The 15,758-nt window shown below is 37.8% G+C and overlaps 1 protein-coding gene across 9 annotated transcripts in view; it reads right to left on the minus strand.

Annotated features, from left to right (window-relative positions):
• ANKRD12 (ankyrin repeat domain 12) overlaps positions 1-15,758 on the minus strand; it is a 107,697-nt gene that overhangs the window by 10,161 nt on the left and 81,778 nt on the right. For all 9 annotated transcript variants that reach the window (XM_036323236.1, XM_036323237.1, XM_036323233.1 and 6 more), the window contains 2 exons: positions 5,636-10,332; positions 1,503-1,601 (listed from right to left, as the gene is read on the minus strand). In XM_036323236.1, the coding sequence (XP_036179129.1) occupies positions 1,503-1,601; positions 5,636-10,332 (4,796 nt within the window). The remainder of the gene's footprint in view (positions 1-1,502; positions 1,602-5,635; positions 10,333-15,758) is intronic.

The raw sequence follows: 15,758 nt of genomic DNA on the forward strand, positions 1-15,758 counted from the left end.
GCCAACTATCAAGCAATTCTGTAGCCAGTAGTTTATTCAGTCAACAAATGATTAAGCTGTTTGTCTTCATATTGGTCAGACATTTAAATTGCTTAGTAGTATTATGCAATTCTAAAGTGTGTGATGGTCAATACGAAGGAGAAAGAGTCATTTTCACTATCAAGATTCTGCAAGTTGCACAGTTCAAATGACAATTCTTTACTGTCTGTAAAAAGCATGGCTTCTGTAGTAGGTGCTTGACAGTTAAAACAACTATTGATATATGTGTTATATGATCTAACTTACTGCTCAATGACATGGGTCATGCATTGAAAGTTCTGTATCAGTGCTTCCTTCTTTTATTTGTTCTCAGTGTAATGCTATCAATTTATTAATTTTAAAACATTATTCTGAAAAAAATCCCCACAAAAACATTATTCTGAGAAAAGGTCTTATATTTACCAGATTGTTATAGGGGTCCATGGCACAAAAAAGATTAAGCTCTACCCTCAGGAATTGATCATGTATGAATCAAAGGCTTGTAGACAAGGTTTTGTTTGTATATAACTATGTTATATCACATTTGCAGAAGTCCCTGACCATCCCAAAAGATTAAGAAGGTGTTTTTTTATTTCAGAAAGGGAGGGTGTGTGTGAGAGAGAAATAGCAATGTGAAACAGACACATCAATTGGCTACACCTCCCTAACCCCAGCTCAGTACTCTCCCCTTAACTGGGTTTGAACCTGTGACCTTCTGGTGCATGGGACGATGCTCCAACAAATTGAACCACACGGACCAGGGCCTTTTATGATTTTTTATAAATAATTATATAGGTTTCCCCCCCTGTAATTTCATGCCAAGACTAACCACTAGAAACTGAAATACTAAAGTAAGGATCAGTAAGCACAGCCTCTGTAAGTATTTTGCACTAAACTAACTGGTACCAAGCAACAGTTCTAAAATGTGGAAATCCAAATGTCCAACTAGGAATTCACTGTTATAGTTCTGCAAATTCAATAAGAAAATTAGCCTGGCTGGTGTGGCTCAGTGGTTGAGCAAACCAGGAGGTCATGGTTCAATTTCCGTTCAGCGCACATGCCGGGTTATGGGCTCAATCCCCAGTGTGGGGCTTGCAGAAGGCAGCCAATCAATGATTCTTTCTCATCATTGATGTTTCTCTCTCTCTCTCTCTCTCTCTCTCTCTTTCTCTCTCTCTCTCCCTCTCCAAAATCAGTAAAAGTATTTTTTTTTAAAGAGAAAATTATTAGAAATTTTTATAAATTGAAAATATACTGAACATAAATTGTAACATGGGGGCAGCTACCCTAAAACAGGCTTTGTAACATGGGGGCAGCTACCCTAAAACAGGCTTACAAATTCTCCATCTAATCAGATATGCACAAGGTAACAAACCATATCTCAAAATGGACCTAAATAAGAAAAATTCACTAATAAAAAACTGTAGGCCATTGTAATATATTGTTAAAAGTTATTTCTTAGCATAAATGTAAACATCTCTTACCCTCTCAATGCTGTGTTGCAAGCGTAGTTTCATCCTTACAACTTCCTGTTGCCGAAACAGCTCTTTGAGCGGATCTGACAGTGAAGGGGGTGGTGTAATCTAATTTTAAAAATGTAATAGTTAAAAGTATTAGGTTTTATTTATAATAATGGGCTACACTTATAAAATTAAAACCTGTTAGTAGATAACTTAAAATGAAGATATAAATTCAGATGTTCTCTGAATTAAATAATATAGTAACAATTATACAATTACTTTTCAATTTCACCTGTTTGAAACCCTAAATATTCTTCCACCTTAGAGCAGGGGTCACCAAACTTTTAGACCACTGGTTGGCAACTGCTGCCTTAGAGAATCTGTATTTCCTCCTCTCTCATCCCAGCTTATAATATTGTCAGCATTATTAGGACAAAGTAGGATAGCTCAGTATATTTGGCACAGTATACTAACTTAGTTGACTCTTTTGACTTTTCTGAAGGTTAAGAGAAACAGATAGTGTGTTTCATGATGTTCAACAGGAATTATACAACACCATATATGAAAAGCTCTTGCCAAAGAATCAAACCTGGATCTAATCAAGACTCTATAATCAGTAAACAGTTTACAGGAATTATGGAAGACTGAAAAACCTGTTAAATATCATACGGATTCAATTAGTAGAATCAATATGGAAAATACAAGACATAACTTTTGGGGGCTGATCATTTTTCAATGAGCTGGCCTCTAATTGCAATGATACATTTGCTTGATTTCTATGTCCTGTAAACTTTACATTTATAACAAGAAGAGTTAAGTGGAGTGTTTGGTGCTATTGTAGTTTGCAATCATGCAGGCCTCTTTCAAGCAACACAGAGGAAAAGTATCTATTCCTTTGAGGCTGGAGTGTCAGAGAAAGCTTCTTTCAGAGAGTAATGCCTGAGCCTTAACCTAAAAGAAGAGTTAAGAGAAATGAGTTGTGAGGAAAAAGGAAAGAGAAAGAAAAGAGGGAGGTAATTCCCAGAAGAGAGGATGGTATAATCAAATGCATGAAACAAACAGTATGGAGCTTGGAGGCAATTATAAGCAGGCTTGAGTCCCAGGAACATAACAGGAAGGAAAGAATGATGGATATGAGGATAGAGAGATCAGCAGGGGCAAAGTAATAAAGATTGTAGTCTAGTCTGTAAACCAGCTTTTCTTAAAATATGTTCCACTGAGCACTTCTGAGATAAGACAAGTTTGGTATTAGATATGATTTCTTTTTTTGTTAATCATTCCAAAGATATTTTTTTCCATTTATATTTTTGTTTTAGAGAGAGAGGAAGAGAGGAGTGTCAGGAGGGAGGGAGGGAGGGAGGGAGGGAGGGAGGGAGAAAGGGAGGGAGGGAGAGAGAGAGAGAGAGAGAGAGAGAGAGAGAGATCAATGTGAAAGAAACACATCAATTGGTTGCCTCCTGCACACCCCCTGACCAGGGCTAGGGATCCAATCTGCAATTCAGGAATGTGCCCTTGACTGGGAATCGAACCCGCAACTCTTTGGTGTGTGGGCTGATGCTCTAACCACTGAGAAACACTAGATATAGGGCTAGATATACTGATTTTAAGGATAGTGTGGGGCATTCAGCTGTCTAGAAGCAGCTAGAAACATGGTTATAGAAATCAGTAGTGTATTCATGGCTGAAGATAAACTTGGAACTATTCTACAAGAGATAGTGCCCTAGCCCTTAATAAAATTATCACTGAGAGACAGAGACAGACACCTAAACAGTTACCTACAATATTATAGGGGAAGTATAAGGAAGACAGAAGCAATTCTGCCTTGACTAGATTTCATATAGGGGTGACATCACAGCTTAGAACAAAGGCATGAAAGAAGCTTAACAAAGGGGACCTGAAGAGAGCAACATTTCAGGCAGGGAGAACACTGCCAAACTACCAAAACTAATGAACAAGAGATTTTCATAGAAGAGTTCAGATTGGCTGATGTAGTGGGTGAGTTTGGAAGTAGCAGTAAGAAAATGAAGCCAGATGGGTAGATTGGGGTCAGAATATGAAATGAATGGTTGTGCTATACTTAGATATGGATTTTAAGCTGTAGAAGACGGGAAGTCAGCTAATCACAGCTGAGATCTTTACATAAAAAAATAGCTTTCTATTTTTTTAAAAGAAATATAAATTTAACAAAAGAAAACGCTCCAGCAGAAAGACATGAAGAGAAAAAAGTAGTAAAAAGTTCTGGCCGGTGTGGCTCGGCTGGTTGGAGAGTTGTCCCATACACTAGAAAGTAGTGGGTTCAATTCCCAGTCAGGGCATATATCCAGATTGTGGGTTCAATCCCCAGTCAGGGAGAATGCAGGAGGCAACCAATCGATAGATGTTTCTTTTTCACATCAATGTTTCTCTCAAAAAAAAAAAAAAAAAAAGGTGAAAAAATTCTTGTAATGTTCTAAATGACAGATAATGATGAGCGCCCTAAGCCAGGGCAGTGGTAGAAGAAGGTATAGATTCTGCAGAAAGTCCTAAGGTAGAATGGTTAGAATTTGGTGACTGGTAGGTTTCTACTTTGGTATCATCACTAATGGATAAAATGTGTTTTTGAGGGAGAGAGAAATCATTCCTTATAGTCTATGTTAAGTATGAGGTCAGAGTGAATGCCATGGTGCATGGTTAAATCTTCCCCTTCCGCCTGCTTTCAGCAATAAGACACTCATCCCCCAGCATCTAGGAGTGTTGGCTGACAGCTCTCACTGGAGTACCTCTATAAGAATTACCTTTCAGGGAAGTGAGTTGGCCTGGCCAAGGTTATGTTTCTTCTCTGAGTGCAGGCTACTTATCAGGAAGGCCATCCCTGTAGAGCTCTTGTGGTTTCAGCTGAGGTCACTGCTGCAACTGCATTTCAGTTTAATTTCTTGCTCTGCCCAATTTGGCTTCCCTCACACACTTATAGGTATTGTTCCTGATAGCACTAACTAATAAGTCTCTCGCACACAATTCCATAGTTAGCTTATGTGCAAGTTAGCTTCCTATGACAGGTATCGGAAAGTCATTTAGGTAAGGATGCCTGGAGGCACCTATATTTGATTCTGGAGGTCAACAAAAATGATATGTAGCTAAATAATAATTTTTTGGGACTAACTGGCACATGAAAAATTACTGAAACCATAGCAATATGTAAGACCACACTGGCAAAAAGCTGACAAAATAATTGATTCCTAGAGAACTCTGATGTTTAAAGGGTGGGTAGAGGAGACATTAAAAGAGAGAAAGGATTCATCAGTGGGGCAAGGGGATTAGAAAAGAGTGCCACCAAAAAACCAGCATGCGAGTGGGAGAGGGAGAATTTGATTTAGACCAAGATGGTCACAATGTCAATAACTGAAGTCAAGTAGAAAGAAAAAGAAAGAGGGCAATGGATCTGGCAGTTGCAAGCTCACTGGTGACCTCTGCCAATACCTAATAGTCAAGGGGGAACAGGAAGTGATGCAGAGGACACAGGAGGCACAGACTACTCTCCAAGAGTGCAGCAATAAAGGAAAGAGAGGGCGAGCTTGACAACCTGGCAGAGTTACCAAGGTGTAACTTTTTCTCCCTTGGATGAAGGGGACTCAAGTATGTTTGAAATGGGGGGATATAGGCCAATGTAGAAGGAAAATTGAAAAATATACTAGTGAGAAATATTGTAATAGAGGAAGGTTCCAGAGAAGAGTGGACTGAGTGGAATCAAAAGCACATATAAAGGAATTATCCTTTAAAGCAATAAAAACATATCTTTGGGACAGAAAGAAAAGCAGGTAATAAGAAACAAAATACTGTACCTCAGTGTTGGTCAATAAGGCAGCCACTAACCACATATGGCTACTGACCACTTACTGAAATGTGGGCAGTTTAAATTGAGATGTACTGTAGATACACCAGCACACCAGATTTCAAATACTTAGTATAACAAAAAAAGAATATCGATTGTCTCAATTATAACTTGTCCATATTGATTATATTTTGAAATATGTATATAGCTGGTTAAATATTAAAATTAATTTACCAGTTTATTTTTACATTTTAAAATGAGGCTACCAGAAAATTTAATACTCCATGTGACTTGCATTATTATTTCTATTGTACAGCATTGCAGATGTATATCAAGTAATCTTACTTACTGTGGGAATGCAAATCTTGCTTAAGGGATTTCCATCCAAGAGATATGATCCATTAAATGTCACATATTCATCATAATACTGAGGTGCTTGAGGAATAACACTACATAACAATTTGCGCTTTTCTTCAATTTTTTTTCTTATGTGCAAATACTCAAAATATGGATTTGCTCTCTCTGAACTGTATGGCTGAATCTCATCTAGCTTCAGAGAATCTACAATGGCTGCCAGAGACTGCTGAGTTTTCTCTTTTGCTTGTAGTAAAGAGGGACTCACTTGCACAGGCTGAGGTACACGTGACACTTTCCTTTTCCGTGGGTGGTGAACTTGAGGATCATCTTCTTCAGTTAATCTTATTCTTCCTCTAGGAGATGAAGATTCACTGTCTTTTTCTGGTAATATTGTACAACTAGCAAAAATCTGTTTGCTTTGATTAGCCACTGTATTTGCTTTGTTTCTAGTCATCCTCTGAGGAATTTGGTTTTCAGTTTTATCATCTTCAGCATTTTCTTCTAATTCTACTTTAATTAATTGCCCATATTTATGCATTTCTGGTTGAGCTGGTTGCTGTGAATGGTTTTCCAGACATGATAAAGTGCTTTGTTGTGATTCTTCCTCTTCGATGGAAAGCAAACACTTTTCACTTTCAAGACAAAGCTTTGGATTATCTTGTTCATTTAGGTTTCCTTTTGGCATTCCTGCATGAATTTCACATAAATCAGAATCACACTTATCATTCAAATGAGTTAAAACCAAACTTTCCAGCTTGCTTTCTTTTTCGTGTGAAATAACCTGAATATCAGAAGTGCTATTTTCAACTTCATGGCTATTGGAAGACTTATATATATGTTTGCTAAATGCATAATGTATATTTAGCTGGGAAGAGGAATCACTTCCATTAAAGTCCTTCTCTAATGGTAACATAGGCAAAGTATTAGCCTTCTCAAAATTTGGTGATACTTCTTGAACAGAGTTTTCAGAGTACACTGGAACAAAGGTATCTGTCTTTTGAACATCTGTTAGGGCAAAAGTATTCTCCGTATCTTTTGTAGATTCATTATCAGTATCTAAAAGAGTACTGATAATCTGAACTGCATTTTTATGTTGTAAAATACCTGGATCTTGATTGGCAGCATATGATGAAGACATATGTTTAGAAATTGATTCAGTATCTGAAAGTGATTGGCTGTGGAAAGAGCCTGGTTGCTGTGAAGGTAGAAAGGATGCTGCATCCTGAGCACAAGAGTTTACTGGCAGTTCAGTCTGGCGCAGGCATAAAAGGTCAGTATTCTGTTCTTTCTGTATTTTGTTTTCAGAATTACAAAAAACCTGAACAGAAGAATCTTGACCGGAAGTACTAGAATTTGGGCCGATGAAGTCACTGGTGCTTAATGAGTCCAGTCTATCTACATGTATCTCCCATGATTTATTTTGGATCACACCAACCTGATTAGATGGCTCTAAATGAACAGGACTGTCCATCGAAGTGCCCACTGGAGCAGAACTCTTGATAACATTTATATCAGCTGAAATATATTTGCTGTTTATAGATCTAGTTGGAGAGGTGGCAAAACTGGAATGTATGTTTGATACATTTGAAAGTTCTCTTTCAGGCACATTTGAGGATACCTCAGATCTGGGAGAAGGGCAAATATCTCTTGGCACAGCTAAGCCACCTTGATTGCTTTCTTCTGATGTTTGGAATTGTTTTGTATGTTCACAAATGACAGATGGCATGCTACATCTTCGAACTTCTACAGCTGCTCTCCCCTCATTTATAACAAGTTTAACATCTTCTACAGAAGATGATCGGAGATGGGATGTTGGAAGTCTGCTTGTATATGGTGGTTTAATCCGCTCTGGCAGTTCAGCTAGGCTATCGAAGTCCTTTTCATGAAGTGCAGGAGATTTGGCAATTGGCAGAAAAGGTGATTGGGAAAAGGACATTTGGGAATCTGAACCCTCTAACAAAAAGTCAGAGTCATACTCAACTGGAGGTCTTGGGGTGGTTACTGTAGTATGACAGGAGTCTTCTGAACTAGCAACAGAAATCATGGATACAGATCTGGAGCTGAGACCTGGCTTTTCATTCTCTGATCTAGGAGATCTGTTTAAGCTATTATCTGAGACAAAAGATGACTTCCCTAAATTCATTATATTTTTGGTGTCAACAGATTGCGATCTGTTACTTACAGCATCTTTAGACTGTTTCTCCTTGGTATAAGGCTCAGTCAACTCTGAACTCTTTGACCTAGTAAGCGCTTTATTTTTGGACTCAGCTAGTGTATGCTTTGTTTTTTCTTTATCTTTTACTTTAAGTTCTAAACAGTTACGATTTCTCAACCGTTCCTTTTCTTTTTGCTTTATTTTTTCCTTATGTTTTTTGTGCCACTGCTCTATTTCTAGGTCTTTAAGACTTAGCATTCGTTCAAAACTTGTCTGCATTAAATCATCATTCACCAACCTCTTTTCTTTAGGTCGAGTATCTTTTGATGCTGGTGATAACTTAGGTTTGGGCTTATCTGCTTCAGATTTTAATTTGAATAAACTATTCAGTTGAATTTTATCCTTATGTTTATCTCTTTCTTTGTATCTGTCTATGTCTTTATCTTTTTTATCTTTTTCCTTTCCATCAGTTTTGAAAGGTTCATCTTTTGTTTTTTCCTTAAGGGATGTTTTTTCCTGTTGTGCTTTACTACTGTCTGCTATACTTGACCTCTTCTCTTCCTGAAAGTGTTTGGAATTACTTATATTTACACTTTCTTTATCTCTAGATTTTTCCTTTTTATCTACCTCCCTGTCTTTATTTTTGCTTTTTTCTGATTTGGTGTAGTCACTATTATCTGACTGCTTGCTTTTCTTCTCCATCATGTGCTTTTCTTTGCTTTCTGCTAGGTGTCTCTCTTTTTCAGGTTTGTCTTTGTCATGTCTCCTGTCTGTTTTTTCTCTACTTTTCTCTCTGTCATCAGGTTTTTTAATAGTAATATTTTTTATCTTCTCGCCTTCTTTATGACATTTCTCTGTATGATGTGAATATAGTTTGTCTCTGTCTTTTATTCTGTCAACACATTCACTAAGATCTAATTTGTCTTTGTCTGACTTATGCTCATGTTTTATTTTCTTCTCTTTTTCAGAATTTCTTCTTTCAGCTTTCTCAATGTCCTTTTCTTTACTTTGAAATCGTTTGTCAGATTTTTCCTTACTTTCTTTTATGTGCTTTTCTTGTTTTTCAATTTCTATTTCCTTTTCCATTGAATGTAACCCTATAGATTCCTCACTGGCACTTATACCTAAAGAACTAAATTCTGTTTCTTTACCTATAGGTATATTCTCTCTTTCTTCTTTTAAATCTTTTATTTTTTCCTCCTTACATGATTTCTCACTTTCCTTTTTAATCTTTTCTCGTTCTTCTTTAAAGTTCCTCTCTTTTGAGACATGCTTTTCCTTGGTTGATTTATCATCTTTTATATTTTTTTCCAATTTTGATTTTTTTTCTGTTAGGGGGTCATGTTCTATACTCAAAAATATATCTTCAGTTTCATCACTTTTAAAAAAATTCTCTTTCCAAAATTCTCTATCAAATTCAACACTCCGCTGTAGCTCTTTAACCCCATCCCTATTTTTGTATTTTTCTTTTTCACCTTCAATTTCCTTTTTATGTTTTTCTTTTTCCCTCTCTTTATGTTTCAATTTATGCTTTTTTAATGTTTTACCTTCTTTGTCCATTTTTTTCAGTGTACAATCTGAGTTTTCAAATGTTGAACTATGGTCTTCATCCTTTATTTTAGCATTTGACTTTTCACCAAATTCTAAGTGGAAATCTTTCTGATGTTTGTTTTTTTCCTTATGCTTACAAGATTTTACACTTGAACTTTCTGGCAAGAATTCCGATTCTGTATTATCATATCGAACAAGATCAGGCTGTAATGACATTTCAGAACTTCCTGGTGATAAACATGTTTTAGTGTGTTCTTGTTTTAGTGGTGTTGACTGTTTTTCACTTAGTCCACAAGAATGTTTGGGAGATTTACCACTGGAAATATGAAATAAATGTAATGAAGTATCATCTTTAGGGCTAAAAGATTTCCGAAAATTCCCCTCCTCTCTTGTCTTTTCTGAACAATCTACTGTAGCAATTGTCAAATTTGTTGCTCTGGTATTTTCTTTCCCCTCTTTTTCTTGCTTCAGCTCTTGGTTCTCTTTATTTTTGTTCTGGTTCTTTAATTTTCTTTTAACTTTACCTTTCTGTTTGTGCTCATTTGAAACCCCATATTCCTTTTTGGTCTGTGTGTCGGAATTTGATGTTTCAGGTATAGAGCATGGAGTAGAAACCTTTTTGTTTTGTAGAATTTCTTCATCTGAACTTTCAGAACTTGAATACAAAACTCTAGATGGCTTTTGTTTTTTATTTTTAAATGATTTAGGGTAGAAAGCTTTATCCTGTTTTGCAAATAAGCTATTCTTTTCTACTTCAGATTCATTCTCTTTTCGGAGCTCTTTCCTAAGAATATGCCTATCATCAATCATTTTATTTATTTCTTCATCATCATCATCTTTGAACTCATACTCATCCAGGGCAGTTGAAAGAGGTGCTTTGGGAATTATTTGTTTACTTTCACAGATGATAGAGTCTTTCTCTGTCTCAGAGTCAATATTTTCATCAACACTGGAAGGATTTACAGACTGAGCCTCTTCAGAATCTAGAATAAGAAAAAAAAAATCTATTGTTGGTTGAAAGACAAATGTCAGAAAAATAAGACTGAGAAAAACATAGCATATACAATAAACATTTCAAACAATTCAGAAAAAAATTTCAGAATTACATGTGAATAATGCAATAAAAACATGTAAGAACTCTGCTACAGTGTCATGGAAAAGCTTTATAGAGAATCTACTTCAGGATAGGATTCCTTAATACATCTAAAAGCACATGATATACTGAATTTACAATACATGTGTCAGAAATATGTAATATAAAGCAGGGGACTGGGTTTCAGGGGAAATACTGACTACTAATGTTATATAAAAATTTTACATATATGTACTGTTTTTCTGGAAAGGATATTTAACTTAATATTCTTTGATGCAAAGAAAGATTAAAAACCACTGATTTAAAGGGTTTAATTATGTAAATATCACAGATTGTTTTATGTTTCAGAATTTTTATTAATAAAGGTATCAAGTGGTTCCCATAAAGGACAGTAACTTAAGTAAAAGTAGATCATTTTGATTATACAAGAAATGGCTATCTAGTTTTAAAAAATTAGAAAAATTAAAAGAACTATATCCCCATAATCAAGAGTATGACAAATAAATACACAATCTGAAGAAGGCTACTCTATTTCTTAATTTTCTTATCTATAGTAATCTTGATAATAATAATATATATGTACAATAAAGGAAATAACAGGCTCAACTCCTGTTTTTAAGTATATATTTATATTAAGTGCGTGAAAATTTAATTGCATCCAAACTTTTGCATTAATATAGCCAAAGCACTGCTAGATTCTACTTCATAGCATATTTTTTGTTAATCCTTACCCAAGGGTATTTTTCCCATTAATTTTTAGAGAGAGTGGAAGGGAAGGAGAGCGAGGAGGAAGGGGAAAGAAATAGAGGAAGGAAACAAAGGAGGGATGGAGAAAGGGAGGGAAAAACAGAGAGAGAAGAGAGAGAGAGAGAGAGAGAGAGAGAGAGAGAGAGAGAGAGAGAGAGAAAGAGAAAGGGAGAGAAACGGGTAAATTGGTTGCCTCCAGCACATGCCCTGACTGGGGCCAGGAATTGAACCTGCAACCCAGATACATGCCCTTGACTTGGAATCAAATCCTCAACCCTTCCTTGTGTGGGCTGATGCTCTAACCACTGAATCACATCAGCCAGGGAAAGCACCTTTTCTTAGCTGAAATGTATTTTGCATACATGGGCCTCTAACTGAAAACAAAACCCAGGTCTCTAACTAAAAAAAAAAGAAAACTGAGGCCTCTGACCAAGGGAAGGGAATACAAAAAATCATTCCAAATATGATAAAACTTCATTTGCTAAGTATTTAATAAAAGAATTAAAAATTTATTGTAATATATTGTTTCTTCTAAAGTGATCTAGCTCTCAAATATTTGCTTCACATGAAAATTTAAATTCCACAAGTATTTCGGAGAATCTATAAAGTTACTGGGCACTACTATAGAGGAGATCTAGACAGATCACAACCTTGTTTTTGGAGATGATATGGTAATATTCTAAGACAATATTGTTACTAAATGCCAATGAGTGATACAGTTATACTGACACATGATATAAAAAAAGAACATTTTTGGATTTTAACTACTCGTACATATGTAAAAAAATATAATTTTTCATTCCCAATTACCAATATTGCAATACATAATACCAAACTACAAAACTTTATGTTGCAAAAAAGGAACAACTATTTTGGGAGTATTTATTTTGGTCCTTGATTAAATGAATACAAAAATATGTACTTATACAGCAGATGTTATTTTTTTCTGTTAACATCTTAATTATAATTTGTTCTTAAGGACTTCCATACTTGCAGTCTTCAAGGATTTAATTCTTATGTTTATATATAACTATTCTATTTATATTCTGTTTCTCATCAAATGATTAATTTTACTGGAAATTGGGAATAATTTTTTCCTTTGGATATCCCATAAAATATCAGTTCTACACTAAGCATGAGTCTTAAATATTAATTATGCTCTGCCAGGCACACAGTGCTAGGAGATAGGGGTGAAAAGATGAAAAAACCCAATCCTGCCCCTTAACAGTTATATAATCTGCCAATTGCTAAAATGGCAGTAGATACTAGGTCCAAAGAGTGTACTTGGGAAAGTCAGCTTGAGAGAACTGGAGAATGAAAGTAGACTTCTCAAAAACATAGCACTGAAACTAAGGTATAAAGGATATATAAAAATTTCAGGTAGAACTTAAGGGTATAAACAAGCAGCTCAAATTACAGCATGTATACCATTTCATGTATTTTTCTTTTCATTTAACAGATCACAGAAATTTTCTTTTAAAGTTACATTTCTTTATTACTATTTTTAAGGGCAGTGTATTACCTTGAATTAATATGTAATCATTTAAACTGATTTTTCTACTCACAGGACATTCGGTTTGTCTCTAATTATTTAATATCATAGATATTTAACAATGTAGAAAAATGTATGTAGACTTGTGAGGGGCAAAACAAGATTGAACATATGGTGATAATTATTAAAACTGAATAATAAATATGTGGGCTTACAATACTACTATTTCTACTTTTGCATATATTAGAAGGTTTCTATAATGAAAGTAAAAACATTTGTACAGAATAAAACGAAAACCCTTTAATACATATACTATAGTTTTAAATATAATTTTCCTAATTTTCTGAACAAAATCAGGAAAGATGCAAAATATTTTCAGAAATACATTATATATGAGCATATATCATTTCATCAAAGATTTTAAATTAGTTAATGGTAGGCTCTATAGCAAAAAAACCCACCAACTAGTTTCTTTCATTTTCAGAACCCTTTTGCCCAACAGAAGGTGCTATCCTATCTAATAAAAGAGAAACATGGTAACTGGCGTACGACCGCTACCCTTCCCATTGGCTAATCAGGGCGGTATGCAAATTAACTGCCAGCCAAGATGGCGGCCGGCAGCCAGGCAGCTTAAACTGAACATGAGGCTTGCTTGCTTCAGTGACGGAGGACTGCAACGTTCCCTGCCTGCCTTGCCGGCCTCTGAGCTGCAGTTTAAGAAACATTTTAACCAATATAGAAGCTAAACAAAACCCCAGAAACCAGCTTTCAGCTGGCCGGGATCTCAGAGCTGGAGTTATACATTGTTTCGATTATAGAACCCAAACAAAACAGATACCTGCTTTTAGCAGCTGAAGCCTCAGAGCTGGAGCCAGAGCTAAAGCTGGCCCAGAATAAAAAAAGAAAAAGAAAAAAAGGAGCAGTTGGGAGCTTCAGTTCCAACTTGAAAACAGCCCTCAGCCCCTCACCCAGACTGGCCAGGCACCCCAGTGGGGACCCCCACCCTGAAGGGTGTGTGACCAGCTGCAAACAGCCATCATCCCCTCATCCAGGCTGGCCAGGCACCCCAGTGGGGACCTCCACCCTGATCCAGGACACCCTTCAGGGCAAACCAGCCAGCCCCCACCCATGCACCAGGCCTCTATTCTATATAGTAAAAGGGTAATATGCCCCCCGGCACCGGGATCAGCGTGACAGGGGGCAGCGCCCAAACCCCCTGATCACCCTGCAGCTCTGTGTGTGACAGGGGGCGGGGCCACAACCTTCCCTATCTGCCCTGCTCTGTTCGTGACAGGTGAAGGCGCCCCAACCCCCTGATCAGCCCTGCTCTGTGCCTGATAGGGGGGAGCTCCCCAACCCCCTGATTGCCCTGCGGCTCTGTGTGTGACAGGGTGCGGCGTCCCAACCCCCCCACCCCACGGGCCCTGCTCTGTGTGACGGGGTAGAGGCATAACCTCCCCATCGGTCCTGCCCTGAGTGTGACAGTGGCGGCGCCCCAACCCCCTGATCGGCCCTGCTCTGTGGGTGATAGAGGGCGGTGCCCCAATCCCCTGATCCGCCCTGCTCTGTGTGTGACAGGGGGCGGTGCCCCAACTCCCCTATCGGCCCTACTCTGTGAGTGACAGGGGGGAGCTCCTCAACCCCCTGATGGGCCCTGCTCTGTGCGTGACCAGGGGAGCTCCCCAACCCCTGATGGGCCCTGCTCTATGCATGACAGGGGGGAGCTCCCCAACCCCCTGATGGGCCCTGCTCTGTGCGTGACAGGGGGGAGCTCCCCAACAACCTGATTGACCCTGCTCTGTGCATGAAAGGGGGCAGCGCCCCAACCCCGATTGGCCCTGCTCTGTGCATGACAGGGGGTGGCACCGCAACCTCCCCATCGACCCTGCCTTGAGTGGGACAGGGAGCGGTGCCCCAACCCCCCAATCGGCCCTACCCTGAGCGTGACTGAGGGTGGCATCGCAACCTCCCAATCTGCCCTGCTCTGTGCATGACAGGGGAAGGCGCCCCAACTCCCCAATCGGCCCTGCTCTGAGCCTTACCAGGGGCTGCACCTAGGGATTAGGCCTGCCCTCTGCCACCCGGGAGCAGGCCTAAGCCAGCAGGTCGTTATCTCCCGAGGGGTCCCAGACTGCGAGAGGGCACAGGCCGGGCTGAGGGACCCCCCCCCCCCCCCGTGCACAAATTTTTGTGCACCGGGCCTCTAGTACTTAAATATAATGAAGGCTGTAGTCTCAGCATACATCATAACAGGTATCATTAAGTCAAATAAACACACACTAAATTCATACTGCAGGTATATGCTGACATTAGAGTCATCTGACTCTGAATGTATACAGGTTCTGCCATTAACTCGAGGTTCAAATCTTTGCTCTGTCACTTAATAGGTCAGTAATCTATTATGAGGGATTAACTCATAGGGTTATTGTGAGGATTAAATGAACTTATTAATGTAATGTGCCTAGCATATCCTGACACATACCATGAATGTGATAAATATTAACTCACTGCCAAGAAAAATGTTATCATTAAATTAAGATATTTAAATAAAATATATGTTTAACATCAAATACTGCCTTATTCAATAAAGCACACATTAATTTAAAAATGCCAAAGTTGAATTCCAGAATTTCTCATATTTGCTTAACTTTGTACCAGAAGATTAAAGACATGAAGATTCAAGCTAACTCTAGGCACTTCACTTATTATAGGGTTACAATGGAAGGCAGTGGTCCTTTAGACTGAGGGCAGTGGAAAACATTAGTCTTTCAAGTAAACAAAAAGCATATATACAAATATGGATTTTTCATGGAGGGGAAAAGGGAGGGTAATGAGGGGAGAGAAGAAATAGAACGAACCAAGAAATAATTTTCTTATATTAATGTCTGGTGGAATTTATATTTTTATAAATAAAAGCACTAGTCATAATTGATGACCACTTGCATAAAATATTTTTTAGTATTCCTCAAAGAAGGGAGAAGGGAAATGGGAGTGGAGATAGTGAAGAGGGGACACAATTACATAAACTCTATTTCATGTGCTAACTGTAATAAAATCCCATTATGTCATGATTTAAA

This window comes from Myotis myotis, unplaced genomic scaffold, assembly GCF_014108235.1.
Source record: "Myotis myotis isolate mMyoMyo1 unplaced genomic scaffold, mMyoMyo1.p scaffold_m19_p_9, whole genome shotgun sequence".
NCBI classification, from domain to species: domain Eukaryota; kingdom Metazoa; phylum Chordata; class Mammalia; order Chiroptera; family Vespertilionidae; genus Myotis; species Myotis myotis.